Source organism: Mus caroli, unplaced genomic scaffold (genome assembly GCF_978045245.1).
Source record: "Mus caroli unplaced genomic scaffold, Mus_caroli_1 scaffold_1, whole genome shotgun sequence".
Lineage (NCBI taxonomy): Eukaryota > Metazoa > Chordata > Mammalia > Rodentia > Muridae > Mus > Mus caroli.
In genome coordinates, this window is record NW_028227256.1 from 76,812,526 (window position 1) to 76,830,636 (window position 18,111).

The 18,111-nt window shown below is 45.0% G+C and overlaps 1 protein-coding gene across 1 annotated transcript in view; it reads right to left on the bottom strand.

Annotated features, from left to right (window-relative positions):
* Wdfy1 (WD repeat and FYVE domain containing 1) overlaps nt 1–17,559 on the bottom strand; it is a 52,704-nt gene extending 35,145 nt beyond the window's left edge. The window contains exon 1 of the mRNA XM_021169465.2: nt 17,364–17,559. Within this exon, the coding sequence (XP_021025124.1) occupies nt 17,364–17,500 (137 nt within the window). The 5' untranslated portion in view covers nt 17,501–17,559. The remainder of the gene's footprint in view (nt 1–17,363) is intronic.
* Nucleotides 17,560–18,111: the final 552 nt, after the last annotated feature.

Sequence of the window (18,111 nt, forward strand, 5' to 3'; positions counted from 1 at the left end):
TTAACTAAAACTCTGTTGCCATGAAGGCCATGGATTTAGTAGAATACACTTTATACCCTTTGTGCTCAGAAAGGGCAACATTCAGACATCAGGAAACCCAGTGGCGAGGAAATAAACTTAAAAGCCCATCTCTTCAGCACATCACTGGACCCCAATAACCAAAATCCACACACCTTCAGAATGATATTTAACCTAGCTCAAGGTCAAACTCAGATCCCACTGAGCTAGACTCCAGCATTTGGAAGACAGAATCATTTTTCTTTGTACAACAAACAACATACAACTTGGTTGGCACAAATTTGACCCTGGCTTGGACCCAACCAGCAAGCTAGGAAACAGAAACTTTTACCTTGAAAGCCATCTATCATATAAGGGCAGAAAAGGGCAACCTTGCTGGGAATCAGGCTCCAGGCAAGTACTAGACTCCAGTTTTATGATCTTTACCCAGAGTTCTCTTGTGCAAACCACACCTTTCATTTCCCGTGCTGCTGCTAAGATCTTCCAAGTGTACGGCTCAATCAAACTAACATACCCTGCAATCCTCAAGAATCTACATGCTCAACTAAGTTTCCCAATGTTAAAAGTTACCTTGGAATTGGTTTCATACTATGATCAGTGTTTCTCCTTAGCTTAATGGGACTATAAACAACAACAAACAACAACAAAATAAACAGGCTTCAATTGTATAAGTTATTAAAAACTTAAGAAATCCTAGGCAAAAAACAAAAACAAAAAAAAAAAAAAACCCTGACCACTCAGCAAATCAGAAGCAAAGCCTGCTTGAAAACAACACTAACAGTGTGATATTTTACTAAATGTGAATTATTCAAATTCTTACAACTACATAGTAAGCAAGCTACACTAAGTACTGAGATCTGGTGGGTCTGTGGCCCGTAAGCCCAGTGCTTTCTGGAAGACCTGTACTGAAACTGTTTCCTAAACCAACAGAGTATTTCTTTACTACCTGACAACTCTCTACTCCCACTCCTAAGTCAGGTCCTGTTTTCCTCAACACCTTTTCTATTCATTTAGTGGCTGAATCGTCTCTGATACTCCATGTCCCTCCCTATCAGCCTAAAAAGGAAACTTTCTAAAAGAAATGCTTTAGAATCATTAGGGTTTTTTCCAATGTCCATTTTCAAACAATAGTTTGTTTTTCCAAAGATACTTGAGATGGAAGTTTATCTTTCTTTTTTTTTTTATTTATTAGATATTTTCTTTATTTACATTTCAAATGTTATCCATATGGGATTTTTGGAGGGGAAACTAGGAAAGGGGAAGTGTATCTTTCTAAGCCTATATAAACAGCTTGCAGGTTTACACATAGCCCTGTCCCTGTGGAGGACTCCACCACCAATCGAGGGCACAGAGCTGCGATCCCTTCCATGGCCGCTCGTTCGCTCGCTTGCTCGAAACTGCACAGGTTGCTGTATTGTAAATCTCCCACACGAAGTGTCCGTGTCCTCCAGGGCTGTGGAGAACAAAACTGAAACATCCCAAACAGTAGTGACCGTCCATTGAGGGCTCTGAGACTGTGTCAGCATTAGAAATAAGAACGTCTTGGCAAGGGTTTGGCTGCACATACCTTTGCCCGATCATAAAAGGTGGGAAAAAAATAATGGCAGGATCAACAATCTGGATCACTGGGTCGAGGAACTGCCTCTGAGCCAGATGGCCTGAGCTAGGTCCTCAGAACACACAGCAGTAGAAGAGAACCAAGCGGTACAAACAAGTGTTTACCATTTTTCAAAGATGACCAACTTTATTAGATTTAGGGATTTCAGGCCTGATAACTAGTTCTTTTTTTTCTTTAAAGATTCATTTATATATTTTATGTATGTGAGCACACTGTAGCAGTACAGATGGTTGTGAGCCTTCATGTGGTTGTTGGGAATTGAATTTAGGACTCCTGCTCGCTCTGGTCAGCCCTGCTCGCTCAGGGCCAAACATTTATTTTTTATATATATATATATATATATATATATATATATATATATATATATATATATATTACACTGTAGCTGTCTTCAGACACACCAAAGAGGGCATCAGATTTCATTATGAGTGGTTGTGAGCCACCATGTGGTTGCTGGGATTTGAACTCTGGACCTTTGGAAGAACAGTCAGTGCTCTTACCTGCTGAGGCATCTCCCCAGCCCCTGATAACTAGTTCTAAAGAAATAATTAAATAGGGAAAAAACAGAACCAAGAATGGGGGAAAAAAAGGTAAATAATGAAATGTGTTGGCAAATGGCATAGTAACTTAATAGCTTAGTCACTAAAAATAATTATGAAGACTAGGAGGTATGGGAAAATGTGCATAAAATGTGGTTTTCTTTTTTAATACTTTTATTTGAAGTAAGAGTGTGTGTGTGTGTGTGTGTGTGTGTTTATGTACATATCACATAGGTGGAGGTCAGAAGACAACTTATGGGAATCAGGTCTCTTCTTCTACCATGTGGATTCTGGAGACCCAAAGTAGTTCCTCAGGCTTGGTGCCAAGTGCCTTTATCTACTGACCCATATTTTAGACCAAAAATCCTCAGTTTTCCTTTAAAAAGCTGAGTTAAAGTTATATCACTAAGCTGTATAAACACACTCTCCGGCTCTGCAGTTACCAAGCTGACTAATCAGGGATAGACGGTGAGGGGAGGGGACGCTTGTGGAGCAACACTGACTCTAGATCCTTGTTAGGATGTGAGGCCAGCAACACAGAGCCCATGGGGACCTTCTGGCAAACCCACAAGTACACACTTTGGAATGAGCACCAGGATTGGATTTTACTTTGTGTTCAAGTGTAGTTATCTAAAATAGCAAACACAAAAATACTCCATGCCTTAAGAATGTGTCTGACAACATCACCCACCATTAAGAGCAAACAAGGCTGAGGAGTACAAACTGAGTGAAGGATTAAGCTGTTTGCAGCCTCAGGCACAAGAATCAGGCAACTTCAAGTAAATGACGGACACTTTCCCTTCTTAACAAGACTACTCTAGAGATATCTATGTGTCGGACTTAGAACTCAGTGGTCTACTGGCCATCAAAGAGAACTTGTTCTTAGGACAGGCTTGGGAGTCGGGGACATCCTTGAGTCTATGAGGGGTCACATTTCCGGAGGGCCACTACAGATCAGGAAAGGGACTCTGGCTTCCACAAGGAGACATGAAATGGAAGGAACCCCTAGAGGTTTGTGAATAGACTGGGCCCAGATAAGATCAATCCCAAAGGAGCAGAACACTGTGCTCGCAGAGAAAACCTAAGAAACCAGATGCAAGAAGGCTGGGCAGGAGGGTCCCCCAAAAGGCTGAAAGATGTAAGACAATAAGCTTCGACCCTCTAAGATTGTCTCTGCTGAGCTCCTGTAAGCTCAAAGCACTGAACTACATAGATATAGACTTCTTGCTTTCTAGACCTACACAGGTATTCCTGAAAAGTTCATGATCTGCAAAAAGCAAGCTACTCTGTGGCAAAGATGGTGGACATCTTTATCTCCAGTTTATGCTTCAGGGAACAGAAATAAGCAGAAAGCCATCTTTAAAAATACAAGCCAATATGGCAGCTGCAACACACTGTCTGACTCTACCCAGCTGCCTTGTCCAATTTTATCCAGCTCTTACTAAAAGATGATAAAAACCTTACATGGTAAACCTTTTTGTACAAAATCGTTCATAAAAGATACAACTCAATTTTTAAAAAGCAGCTTTGTATAGTTTTTAAAAAGTAAACAAGCCTTTCCAGAAATTTCCATATATTTCCTGCTAAAGCATTAACTCCTAAGCAAAGGAGGATGAAGCATCGCCAAAGACCAGCAAAGTATGGCGACTGCCATGAGAATCAGTGTTGGTGGCAGGTGACGGGGGTTGGTGCTGATAACACGCAACAAGGGCTGCAGCTGATGGCAGCCATCGATTAGAGAGAAGAAAAGGAAGAAAATTCAAACGTGCACACATACACAGAGAAAGGATGAGACAAGGACAAGCTACAGTAACTTCACACATACAAATACATACATACACATAGACAGACAGACAGGCAGGCACATACATATTCACACACTGGATGGCTGGAGCAAAGCTCCAACAAGCAGGCTCCAAGCCTTTCACATATACATATATACACATATACACAGACACAGACACACACACACACACACATTACTTGGTGGGTAGACAGAACGAAGTTCCAACAAGCAGGCTCTAAGCGTTTCATGTATATTCATACATACATACCTACACATACATGTGAGTGCGAGAGGGCACGTGCATACACACACACACAGAGTTGGTGGATGGAGCAAGCTCGAACACACACAAACATGATGTAAAACAAGCTTTACATACATATACATACAGATTTGATGGATGGAACAGTTTTAACACATTCTCCCACAAACCTCACACACACACACATACATACACATAGTTGATGGATGGAAGAAACAAATTCCAGTGCGATCACACTAGTTTTCTTCTGGCGAATGACTGTGAAAAAGCAGTATCTTCCCCAATGCCTTTATAAGAAATAACATTAGGTGGTGCAGGTAAAGAAGACAAATGATTCCTAAGAACCCACAACTAAGCAACTTGTTCTAGATTAACAAAGTGTAAGCAAGCAAGGGAGGTTTCTCAGCCGATTTCTCTTACTGCAGACAGCAATTTGTAGTTACAAAGGATTAATTATTTTATTATTTGTCTTTAAAAGTAATCTTATAAGAATCTTAAAAGAATAACAAGTCTAAACTTGTATATAAAAATCAGTCATGCCTACTTTAAATCCTCAGAATGTGTATCTACTGTTCAGCATTATATAGTATCAGGAAGCTGAGGGCAAAAATAGATATAAGGAATCAATCATCACCTGTCCAGCCTCAGTGAGGAGTCCGGTCAGCCAGTGCTGCCGCTGTTCTTGTTCCCTCATCACAGTCCCTAGGTTAACTACTAAGAGTGTGCCTTTCTGAACTTCAAACTGTTCCAAGATTTTCTACATCAAAGCCAGTAGCAAAAACATCTTAATCTGGCCTCACTTCCAACTTTATTTTTCCAAATGTTTTCTAAGGGTGGTGGTCATTACTGACAATCTAAGTTCTTACCTACGATGGTGGCTGAATCATTAATCTGCTCCAGCAGCAATGCCTGAAAGAGATCAGGCACTATTATTCAGAGTACCAGTGATACTGCCCAGTGAGGGGTTGGAAGCCCCTTAGAGTTTACAGACAATTCTTAGATTAAGAGGGATGTGAGGGCAGCAAGCAGGGCAGAACTCCATACCAGCATGAAGTCCTCAGGACTTGTGGTCCTCACCGTTCCACCCATCATGGCTGTGCTAACTGGTGGGCTGCATTCCATGAGTTTTAAAGACATTTGTCATTCCTCCTGCATGACCCTCAGCAAAGCATTAAATAGTGTGTGTGTTTGGGGGTGGGGGAGGGCCCCCTTTAAAAGAGATTCTGAGCACAGAAAGATCTATGTTGAACTAGACGTGAGCTCCAAACCTCAAAGAAAATCTGATTTTTGTGATAAAATGGAATGGTGATTCTAATAAAACCTCTCACTACCTCAAGGTGTAGACTGAGCTGGACCTTGCATAAAATATGATATCAAGAGTCTGTGGAGGGTAACTGTGTGTGACGTGTGCTCCAACTCTTTACCCCTTCCTTCTCCATGCCCTTTCCTATCTGATTGTACAGCCTTCCCATGGGGGCTGAACCTCTCTTTCTGACTCCTCTTGGAAGGCTACCTGGTGTCTATAACAGCCAACAGGGTGTCTGAAGTGATGGTGGGGCTCTTCTGAGAAAGGCCTTTCCTGCCCAGGAGGAGCTATGAAACGTAACAGGAAATGTGTGCTGGGGGTGGGGGTTGGTATCCTGCAGAATTGCCCTTGACAAGTCTGGAACAAGCTACTTCTCCAGTGGCTGAGGCACAGGCTGGTCACAAGCATGAGTGAGCCTAACTGAGTCAGAGAAACGAGGACACTGGCCTACAGCTCATGACAGTGAAACACCTGCTGCTCTAAGCCGCTGTTTTGAGGGGGTCTGGACATACCAAAGGCTAACTAATACAGATGGCTTATGTGTGTTTTGTTACTTTCCTGTGAACAGCAGACTCAACACCACAGCCTGGGTCAGAGCTAAGCATTCATACCATGGAGATCAACTATGATGTACAGAAAGGAGATCAACTATGATGTACAGAAAGGAGATCAACTATGATGTACAGAAAGGAGATCAATTACGATCTACAGAAAGGCACACTGGAGGATCAGAGAGGAGGGCTCACTTTTCTTTCCTCCAGTCTTCTCAGATGCTGTCAAAGACTTAATCCAACCAAGGTTAAAATACACATTAGGGAATCACGAAGCCCATGAACTCTCCTCCTTGTAAACCACCCTGGAGTAAGAACAAAGGCTGACACAAAGCACAGTTCTCTTCTTCAAGGCACCGGCTCTCAGGAAGCCTCTAGGAGAATCAGTATGATTCTTAATTTAGCAGTGCCCGTAAGGATATACATTTGGATGTGTTACATATTTTCCAGAACACAGGATACCTGAATGATAACCCTGAAGAGCACGTGCCCATATGTCATCTCCAATGGCACTTAAATATTTCTGAAGAAGCCGAAGTCAAGCACACCCCACCTCCAATTTCACCAATTTTCTTCCCAAGACAAACAGTATAAAGCAATTTAATCATTTTCTAATTTTAGGCTGATAACTAGGTAGTGTTCAACCAGTTAATTATAAAGCAATTTTCAGCATATACAATCTGCTACAAAATTAGTCCAAGGTGCCAATTTGTATTAAACACTGGATAAATAGTAATTGGTTAGAAAGCTGATTTTTGTGACCTCTTGTAGAGATGCTGGGACTCTGAGACTTGGGACACTCTAAACACTTCTGCCACCATGACAAAGGGTATCGTGTCCTAGTCTGACTGTACTTCCGGAGGATACGAATAAAAATATTTAACTCTGGCACCTAAGATGGTTTCGAGGACACTAAGATGTTAGCCTGACAGGAAGAGGGAATGATATCATCCTCACTCCAGTCGGCCTTTATCAAATAAATAGCAATTTCCTTCCAACCAAGTTGCTAGAACTCTGACCTCTTCATTTCCGCTGGAGAACAAAGTATCTCCTTTGGTAACAGGGAGGCAAAACAGTGAACGGTTGTTGAGTGGATCTTGAAACCAAAAGTCTAGGAACTGGCCTGGCTTTCAGAGGGCTTGGCCTGGCTGAGGGAAGAAGAATGCACTTACTGGCTTGTGCTAGAGAAAGGAGCAGGGAAGAGCTCAAGGGTCTGTGGGGACCCGGTCTCACAGCCTACTGATTCCATACAGAGAAGACAGCTCTTGGGGACTCTGGAACCTTCACCACCCCAACAAGCAGCATCCCCCATCCCCAAGAAACCATGGACACGTGGTTGAAATGCCTCCTGTGGGTTCTCTGTGTGGCTGGAGAAACCAGCCCAGATGTAATCTTTAAAATGATTTGGTGTGACTCCTGTGCTAAGGAAAAGCTCAAACTCCAGATGTCAGGGATAATCTAGACAGGCTGGGATCAACATGGGTCCACGGAATACTCTTTCTTAGGGTTAAAAACAAACAAACAAACAACAAAAAACTTGAGCTCTCCCACTGCCTGGCAGAGCTGTCTGGACACCTATGATTAATAAACTAACCCAAGTAAGCACAGTTAGTGGTAAATTCTGCTCTCTGGTCCTTTATTGGTTTGTTTAGTGATTCCATCAAACCAGCACTGCACACATTGCTGTAAAGCTTTACACTGTTTTAAGCACTGGAAGAGGCCAGCCCTCGGTGAGTAAAGACAAGTGTGTTCACAGGGAAGGATGTCATGAGGCCAGATCTGTGGGAACAGAGAAAGATGGGCTACATTCAAAACTCAGGATGTGGGAGCAGGATGGATGAAACAAAACTGTACCCCTCAAAGTCCAGACCTTCAAACAACTTCCCCCTTAGGTATGAGGAAATCAGTCAAGCACACAAGGTAGGAAATGCTGGAGGAAACGTAGTAAGGAGGCCCTTTGAGGGTACCAAGTAACCCAGGAAAGCCAGTCCAAGTGGTATTTTCTACAAACCAACTGTAACCTAGTACTCCCAAATGCTCCCCATCAACAATGACTTCAAGCACGTGTGTGTGTGTGTGTGTGTGTGTGTGTGTGTGTATGTGTGTGTGTGTGCGTGCGTGCGCACGTGTGCATGACACCCTGGTTTCCCCAGAAGCCTTTTCAGGTGACTGACGATCCTGCAGGCAGGCAAAGAAAAAAAATGAGATAAGAAGAGGAAGCTGCCCTGAGAGGTGACCTTTCAGCCAAAGTCTATATAAGAAAGTCAGCTGCAAGTTCACTTTGATCTTAAAGGGAACTGTTCTGAATAAAGCTGTGTGTGGTTTATGAAAAAAATGAGAAATCAGAAAGATGGTTTTGAGATCAATTGGTAGGATGCTTGCCTGGCATGCAGCAAGCCCTGAATTCCAGCCGAAGCAACATATATGTGGGGTGTGATGGCTCACACGTGTAATCCAATACCAAAGTGGCTGAGCCAAGGAAACTAAAAGCTCAAGACCATCCTTGGGGTAAATAGTGAGTCTGAGGCCAACCTAGTCTACATGGAGAACTTCCGTCTCAAAAAATCAAAAGAGAATATTTCATCATGAAGTATAAAAAACACTCCATAAAGTGAGTAAGTACACATTCATGCTCTCTTGACTTTCAAAACAATTTGCTAAGTGCATTTTACAGAGGGAAGGAAAGATAAACAGCTGGGTTCTAGAAACCACTACCATTTGTTACAATTCAACTTTGTTCCTATGGGAGAGCTTGCAGGGGTTTAAAGTCACCCAGAGGGGGAAGGGCCTACAAAACAGTGATGTGAGTCTCTGTCAACCAACCCAATGATGCTATGACCCATGGAAGTACTGGCCACATGGGAGGATCAGATGAACCAATCCAAACAACAGCAGCTAGTACCTGCTAGTTAGGAGGAGGCTGAGAAAGGCTGCGAGGGTAGATGGAAGAATTATTCCATAACCGAAAGAGAAGCAGGGAAGGAGAGTGGCTTGAGGAGGGTGCACATGAGCCACAGCATTAGGTGGGGAAAGGTGTCAGACCTGGATGGGACAGAGAACACACTGGCAAGAACCACTGAGAAGTGAGAAATAGGCACGGAAAGAAAGTCGGGTAGAGAATAGTTATAAGGTTCCCTGTGTCCTATTTAGACATGATGCCTCCCTCACATTGTTAATGAAAGATCATACACAGGGAAATGATACTGTAAAAAGCCATTTTGAGGACACCAGTTTGGCAAGACAGATTCAAGGATGGAATCCCAGGGCTCAGAGCAATGGAACTGCTCGTGGCGGCTGCTGTAGCATCAAGGTTAAACAGTGGCTAAGGGATGAGGACAAGCCTGAGATGAAGATGGACAGGCACGCATGGCAGAGTCAGGCCTGAGACAGCTGCCCTGCCCTCAAGGCTGGCCCTCAGCTGGTGTCTCTGACCTTGAATTTTAGAAGGTTCCCAACATTCCCTTGCTCAAAAGAGTGGCTTATCCTGTTTTAGTGTTTGTACAAAATATATGGTTTATGCTGGACACTTGTTTGTATTTTCCAGATTCCAGAATTGTGGTACATGATATGGAGAGGGTGTGCATATAACTAGCCCTAGGGATGCTTGGCACACCGTCTCTGCTGAACTCCTGATAAACAGTATTAAATATAAGGGGCCACATAATCCAACAGTGGAGGCATTTAGCACATCTTGTGTCACTCCAGAGAGGACACTCAGAAAATTGGTCTGGTGTCTTCCTGTCTTCCCTGCATGCATTACACATATGCTGTAACAATGTGCCATGGCTGTGGGTAAGGAGTGAGTCCTGATCTTGGGGTTCTCTGACATAGTAGGAGAGATCTACGAGGGACATGAAGATGACCGAAAAGGCTTGTACTTGACCAAATAAGGAAATAAAGACAAGGTATGACTCAAAGTCAGCTATAAGAGTGTAATTGACTCCCAAATGCTAGTGCCTTATTTAGAGCAAGAAAAAAATTTCACTTTATTCATACACACAGGAATGCATCCCCCCCATACACACACACACACACACAAACACACACACACACACACACACACACACACTCACGGCAGGAATGTTTTTAGCTTCTGATGACAAAGGAAATTAAATTAAATGGGAATGAGCTGCCAGCTGCTGGCCCTTGTGCCAGGCTCAGTTCGAAGTGCTTTCCCTCATGTTATCAACCTGTCAGCTCTTCATAAGATCTGAAGAGGTAGACACTACATCTGCACTTTGCAGCTGAGGAGACCATGATGCAAAGGGGCTAAAGTAATGCGTCCAAGGTCACATGACTTGGATTCCAACTCTGGCAGTCTATCACTGGAGCCTCCATTCTGTTTTGTTTTTTCAAGACAGTGTTTCTCTGTGTAGCCCTGGCTGTCCTGGAACTCACTCTGAGACCAGACTGGCCTCAAACTCAGAAATTCGCCTGCCTCTGCCTCCCAAGTGCTGGGATTAAAGGCCTGCGCCACCATGCCGGACTGGAGCCTCCATTCTTTTTTATTTTTTTAATGAATGCTCTGCTGCATATACATCCTCCCGCCTAAAGAGGGCATCAGATTCCCCCCATAGATGGTTGTGAGGCACCTTGTGGTTGCTGGGAATTGAACTCAGGACCTCTGGAAGAGCAGCCAGTGCTCTTAACCTCTGAGCCATCTCACCAGCCCTGGAGCCTCCATTCTTAATTACACTATTAAAAAGCACCGGAGAGTCTCTGCACTTCCGGCTGCCTCACTCTTCGGCGTGTCAAATACCACAGACTATGGGATCCACTTTTCAGTCCTGAATGACAACCCCTCTGGATAAGGATTCCTTCCACCTACAGCAGATTTCCCTTCTAAGCATTTTATCTAAAAACCTGGGTTTAGAGTCAGTCCCCATAAACTATTAGGAGATACAGAAAATTTCCTATCAACCATCTTAATATGTTTATAAGTGTTCAAAAACGGTTTGGAGACATTGCTCAGTTAGTAGGGTACTTGCCAGACAAGAGCATATGCCTGGGTTTGATGATCCACAGCCCTGCAGAAACCTGGCTTGCTGGCATATGCCCGTAATCCCAGAACTCAGGCAGAGGCCAGAGGATCAGTAGGTCACCAGCTAACTGCCAGCCTGGGCTACATGAGACTGTCTCAAAAAACAAGTTAAAGTGTTTAAGAGGCAACAAATACATCAAGCGAGTTGGTAAGTTGAGACAGAAAAATGCTACAAGAATATTTAAAAGTTGGTTCTGTTTTTTTGTTTTGTTTACTTTTTCTTTTTCTTTTTTTCTTTTTTTCTTTTACACCTGAAAACACAGATCTGTAATTGCTTGACTTAGGCCAAAGAAACCCAAGTTTCCTACAGAAATCAATGCTGGTCTTGCAGGCTCCTGTGGCAGTAGTAAACAAAGAAGGCTCATCTCCAACCTTGTCAAAATGAAGATAGCAGGTCTGTAGCTGTTACTCAGCCAGAGAGCTTTATAGCAAGAGCATGCATCTTTGAAAACGTCTATCATTTCACCAGCTGACTGCACTTTTGTGCAGCCCTAGCAGAGTCCAAAAACAGCCATGTGTCTGGGGAATCTGCCCCTCCTGTCTCACAGACAACTCAGCTTTGACCTGCAGGCAATCTCGGCTTCTGTCACTCCACCCCACCTCCAGCCCTTAGCCAGGCCAGACTGTAATTGCTGTGACTCCAATTCTTAAATTTACCACTGAACTTGCTTTGATGGTGGTCTTCCTTTCATTTCCTCAAATATGAAGACAGCAATGTTTTACTGACTCACAGCTGAAATAGTTCTTAGTTTGAAAGTTTAGGACCCCAATTAAGCCTTATTATCCACATTGACAATACTCTTCGGAAGGTAGATTAATACTCTTCCGAGGGTAGATTATACTCAGCTGCTCGGTGTGGTCTGAGTTTATGGGATAGGAGGTTGGTTGGGTGTTATGCTGTGTGTGTGTGTGGTATATACATGTGAGTGTGCAAGACCTACTTGTCTGTGTCCCCCAACCAGGGGTTACAGGCACACACAATCATGTCCAGTTCTTTATGTTCAGCTAGAGATTTGAACCAGCCCTCATGTTTGCTGAGCAAATACTCTTACCCACTAAGCCACCTCCCCAGCTCCATGGTTTATATCGTAAATGTCCCCCTAAAGGTACTTTTCTAAATGGTTTAGTCCCTAACTAGCGATGCTTCTAGGGGGTGCTGGAAGCCTTAGCACAGATGTGGTTGGAGGAAGCCATCGGAGGTGGGGGTGTACCCTTGAAGAGCATAGAAAGACCTATCCCTGTGTCTTCTTCTTTACCTTCCAGTCTGCACTGGAATTTTCAGTTTCCTGTGTCACGCTATGCTTTCCCTGCAATGGCACACTGCCCTGCCAAAGGTCCACAGCCAACAAGGCTGAGTGACCACAACCAGGAGCCAAATTAGCCATTGCTTCTTTCAAGTTGCCTACCTCAGGCATTCTGTGACAGTGACAGGCAGAGTTCTTGTTAGGGTGTAGGTATATGGAAAAATAGCTCTAGGGAAATATATCCAAAATGCTGAAAGGGGGGGAGGTCAAGGGGGAGATGGCAGTGCAATTAAGAGCACATACTGAGGATAGGAGTTCGGCTCCCATGGGTCCAGCATCTTCTCCTGAACTCTAAGGGCACCTGCATTCACAGTGCACACACAATTTAAAAATAAGTTTATTATAAGAGGAAGTATAAAGAGGATTCTCCTCCAGTGATTGGTGTACAACATCCCTTTCTTGTCCAATGGTGCTTAAAGCACGGGGAGCTTTAGTAACATCCCTCAGAACTTGACAGCAATGCCAGCCCTCTCAGGGCCCCCCAACTGAACTTTTAAAATCAGAACTTCCAGGAGTGGAGTCCAAGAGCCAAGAGCTCCAAGTATCTCTGATAAACACTCAAGCCTGAGAAACGCTTTCTAAAGAGCAGAGAGACTAGGGACTGGGGTCCACGTACCACAGGATGTTGAGCAGTCACCCTGACATTGAAGGATGCTGAGCTGTGGGCCTGGCATGGGCCCACAGGGCAGCAGTCTCTTTTGCCCTGCTGAAGTGACTGCACATAATTTCAAATGTTCCCCAGGGACCACCGCTGATGGTGGAACCGCTGGCAGAGACTCTGGAAAAGTGGGCCTCGACTTCAGGAAGCCCCTTGATTCTTTAGCTTTTCCTTTCAGGACATCCTCGTTCCCTGTAGCTCTTCTGTAATAAATTAACGTTAGCTGGATCCTGCTATAAATATTCAGTCACTTTTCCTAAGCAGATTTGTGGTAGTGCATAACGGCAGTCCCAGCACTCAGGAGGCTGAGGTCAGTTCTGGCCTAGCCTGGGCTACAGAGTGAGACCTTGTTTCAAAAAAAAATTTTTTTTAAATAAATAAATAAAAATGTGGTGGCACATGCCCAGAGTCCTAACATAGGGGGTAGAGGCAGGGGAATTAGGAGTTGAAGGTCTCCCGTAGCTGCACAGTATATTCAAGGCCAGACGGGGCTACAGGAAATTCTGAGTAAAAAGCAAACTGAAGAAAGAGCTGATGAGGAAGCTCAGCCTGCCTGCCCCAGGCACACAGTCCAATGCAGGCACCCACACTCATACATAGCTTATTTGCACACACAAATAAAGGTACACAAAAGGTTCTTTTGTAAGTATCAAAGCACAAGTTGCCAAGTTTCATTAAAAAGGTGGAAGCCATTTATTTTAATCCTGAAATCAGTAAGAAGGAAGGCTCACTGATGGCGAACAGTGAGTTCTGTCACTTTGTATTTGCTGCTGGCAGTCACCTGCTGACTGACTCAGCCTCGACTGGCCTCTTCTAATGCACAGAGGTCTATGACTAAAAGAACTTGGGCGTCAAGTGGCAGAACTGGGTTCAAACCCTCAGTCCTACCACTTACTAGCTCTGTGGTCTTGGTAATTACTTCAGTGTAGTTTGTACCTCGGGTTTCTGACCTGTCCGATGGCCACCAGAATATGGTATATTTACCTTATGTTCCATAATGTTCTTGGCAAGACATCACAGGGCATCCTCAACTGCTGCTACCTTTTCAGTGAAACAGACAAAGACTCACAGTGCACGGGATAAATAAAGACTATAAACAGTTCATCTAGTCAGATCAAGTTTTAGTACCAAAAGAGCTTCGAGAAAATGTCCATACCCAGGCACTTCTTATTTTGAAAATGTATTGAGTTTTGGAACTGCTGATCAGGGAAATGGACCGCACTGTTCTCATGAGCGGGATATGACCTTGGATATAGTAACACACACACACACACAGACCAATTTTGCACTGGTAGAGAAGGGCTTTCTAAGGGTTAACTATTGCCATTTCTGAAACATAAATTCTGATCATATCATTTGCTTGTGTTTTTAGAAGTTTGTCCCTGACTGCAAAACAAAATCCAGTTCCTAAGTAGGAGCCATACCAAAAATCTTTTCCAAAACTAGATACTGCTCTTTCCCAGGCCTCAGCCCTTTACTGCCATGGCCTCCCAGACCACCTTCCACTCTGCTCACTTTAAAACATATAGAGTTCTTCACCACTTCATATTCCCTTCCATCCTTTCCCTCTGCCTGGAAGTGGTACAAGCAACTTCCCTTCTATAAGCCACTCCTTCATGCATGAGGAGCCACGGCCCCTGCATCCCCGCAGATAGCTCTTGAATCCAGCCCAGGCAGTTTCTTCTTTCTGTGTCTTCCCAGCATCTGGTGAGCTGAGCACACAGAGCCACGTCCCTGGTAAACTGCTCAGCACTTACAAAGAGCTGTTTTAATGCCATCTGCCTTTATAGTTATGGTGGAGACAAATGAGAGGGCATGTGTGGCATAGCCTTGGCTGAATGAGGGAGACCAGTGTTCTAAGTCCTCAGGCATATATACAGGCTTCCTTAGGTCAAGGGCTATCAGGAGCAATAAATCAGAAGTTATATGAGCACAGGCACTGTGGCTTTTGATCCCTCTTTTATCCCCAGGACCTCACACCCAATAGAAATAGTGTTCTTGAATGAATGAATGAATGAATGAATGAATGACAAGTATGATAAATAGGACAGTTTAGAGAAAGAGACCATCAAGAACAAAACTCACAGCCCACACTTGAATTAAATTCCATGAATTGTGGTACCTACAAAATACACATCCGAAGCCTTCAGTAGCAACTCCTTGGTGGCCCTATCATCTGACGGGATCCTGCAGGATAGTTGAGCAGGAGTAAAAACTTGGCTGGTCCGAGACGCCCCTGAACATCTGTGTCAAGAAGCAGCTTAGTAATCACTTTTCATAAAATCTTTATTAGCACTGTTCCTACCCAGTAAATCTCAGATATTCGGCAATTTACCCAACGTGCATGAGTCACAAATCAAATATTTTACCAAATAAAGCTGGCTGACTCTAATAAGCTGTTGTCTAAATTCTGTTTGCATCACACAAATACCATTATTCTGCTATTTGCCTGGCTTACATTCCCTTCTCTCCAGTCTCAGGTTCCCACTCTCCCCTGACCACTTCTGTTTCACACAGCCAGACAAGGATACCAGCAGTCCCACACCACCTCCAGCTCAGTTACAGGTAAACTGGAGGAACAAAACAAGCTCACTACCTGAAAACAAGGCCCCAACTAAGCCCCTTCAAAAGCCAAACACAAAGGCCCAGCCCCGAGCTGGGGGCTTCAAGTTTCCCTTTCCCATACAGGGCAGCCCTCCATTTCACCCACACAAAAGGCTGGCCTCTGCCTCCAGCTTAGAGAGAAATGTAGATGTGCTGGCCAAAGCCCTTCCAGCTTGGGCCTATCACTGCTTAAGACAAGTAAACTGTTTCCCTCAACCTCCTTTTTAACCCTTTAAGGTTTCAAACTTGCTACAATTTTAAGACATGGGCTATTTCTCCAATCACTTTATACTGCCTTGAAAGCCAGAGGGCAGATGACAAGTCCTGGGTTGCATTCTTCCTCAGTAGCTCCTCGACTCAGAGAAACTAGTAACACTTTCGTGGCTCTGGTTCCCTCTTGGGTAAAATGAAGTCACTGGACCAAATGAATCTTTTCTGAAGCGTGGCAAGTGACCGGCAGAACTACGTTAGGAACATTGATAATGGCTTGTTTTAGTCTTGTGGTAAATGACTTTCTGTTTCCTACTTGTGGGGATAAATTACTTGTAAATAAAATTACTTATTTGTAAATAAATTTTCCTTTTAAAATAAGTGCATCTGGTCTTTTAAAGAACTAATCACTTTTTGTACAAAAATTGAAAACTATTTGATCAGTAAGAGTTCAGATAGTTCTAGCAGTTATGGTTAAAACAAACAAACAAACAAACTGACCCTGAAGCCAGGAGAAGTACAGGAACGTATACAACCTAACCTCAACCCCCAAACAAATTGGAAGAGGTGAATGCCTGTGGGGTTCCATGTAAGGAATAAACAGCCGCACCAGGTCCCAAGGTAATTAGCTACTAGTCCTCTGGGACTTGGAACGGTCCCAGAAGAACCCAGGAACTCTGGAGCACCAGGTAAACCCCAGCCAGGAAGGCACAGGGGGCAAAGGTTGGAGCAGCACCACGGGACAGGTTTCGGGCGGCAACGGGGCAAGAGGCGAGCTAGAAGCTAGGACTTGAGTACCGACTCGCAGGGGTGTGCACTGGGAACCCTGGACCGCAAGCCAGCGGTGGGAACAGGGGTTCTGTCAGGATGGGGAGATGGAGGGACTAGGTCCCAGGTTAGAATGGTGTGGCGAAGGTCCAGAACTAAAGACCTTTAGAGGAAGACTTTGGACTAGAGAGGTCGTGTGAGGTCCGGGGTCCCAGAATGGGTGGGTGCTATAGGCAGGGTCCTGAGCGGGATGAGCCCTGTGGATCAGGGTCCCAGACTGGAGGTGAATTGTGGAACGGGGTCCCGAGACTGGAGGGGATCTGGAGGGTTGGTCAGTGGTTTATGGCGCTGTAGGACGGGGTCCAGGGACAGAAGAGTCTGTGGGTCGGGGTCCCGTGATAAAGGGGGCGCTGGAGAACCAGATTCCGGACTGAAAGGGCTCAGTGGGAAGGTCTGGGGCTGTTGGGGCTCCGAAGACTAAAGGCGCGCGGAGGGGGATAGGTCCCAGGCTAGGGGAGTAAGACAGATCCGCCTGACGGCACCAGGATCTCGGTGGACTACAGGGACGTGGGAGAGAGAGTGGCCGCTCCATCCGGGATGACAACAAGAAGGGAGGCAGAATCGCGGACCCCACGATCCCCACGCCTCGTGGTCGTCACCACCTCAAGCCCCGGCCCCCGCGTGCTCCCAGACTCTACCTGTCCTCGCTAGCGGTGATCACGCCGTCCTCCTTGGGGATGAGAAGCGCGGCGGTGACGGCGTCCTGGTGGCCCTCTATCTTGCTCAGCAGCACCGGGCGGCTGCTCTGAGGCCTGGAGTGGATCTCGGCCGCCATGTTCGAGCCGCGGCCTCCCCCGCGGGCGGCCCATCAGCTGACCGCCGGGCGGGGACGCGCCGGTTGCTTAGGGCAACCCAGCCGCGTGTGCGCCACGCCGCCGTAAGCTCGCGAGCACTGCCGCAGATTCCCGTAGTCCTTGGTGAAGCCGCACAGTAATAATTCTGTGACCCCGGAAGGAACCCTAAAAAAAAAAAAAAAAACAGGACCTTGGTGAAGGTTAAAAAGCCAAATCGTTCTCCCGGAAACGGATTGAGCTGAGCAGTAGCAGAACACAAGTACCTGCCCCTCAAACAGTATCGCACTGCATCCATCCTAAGAAGCCATTGTTTGAAAGACACACCCCAATTCCAGGCTTGTTAAAAGGTGAAGAAAACACACACACAAGCAACTCCCCCTGGGAGCTGGGACTGGTACCATCATCCAAACGCTCATAGCCTATGCATAATTCTACTCTATGATCGTTAACATTGTGCAAACTACCACAATGGAACACTTTTCTGTTCAGGAGATTGTGACTATCTCCCCACCCCCACCCCCAGTTACAGCTTTCTCCTCCAGTTAGAATATACAGTTTTGTATTTACCTCTGCCCGCCCCCCAACACCACCA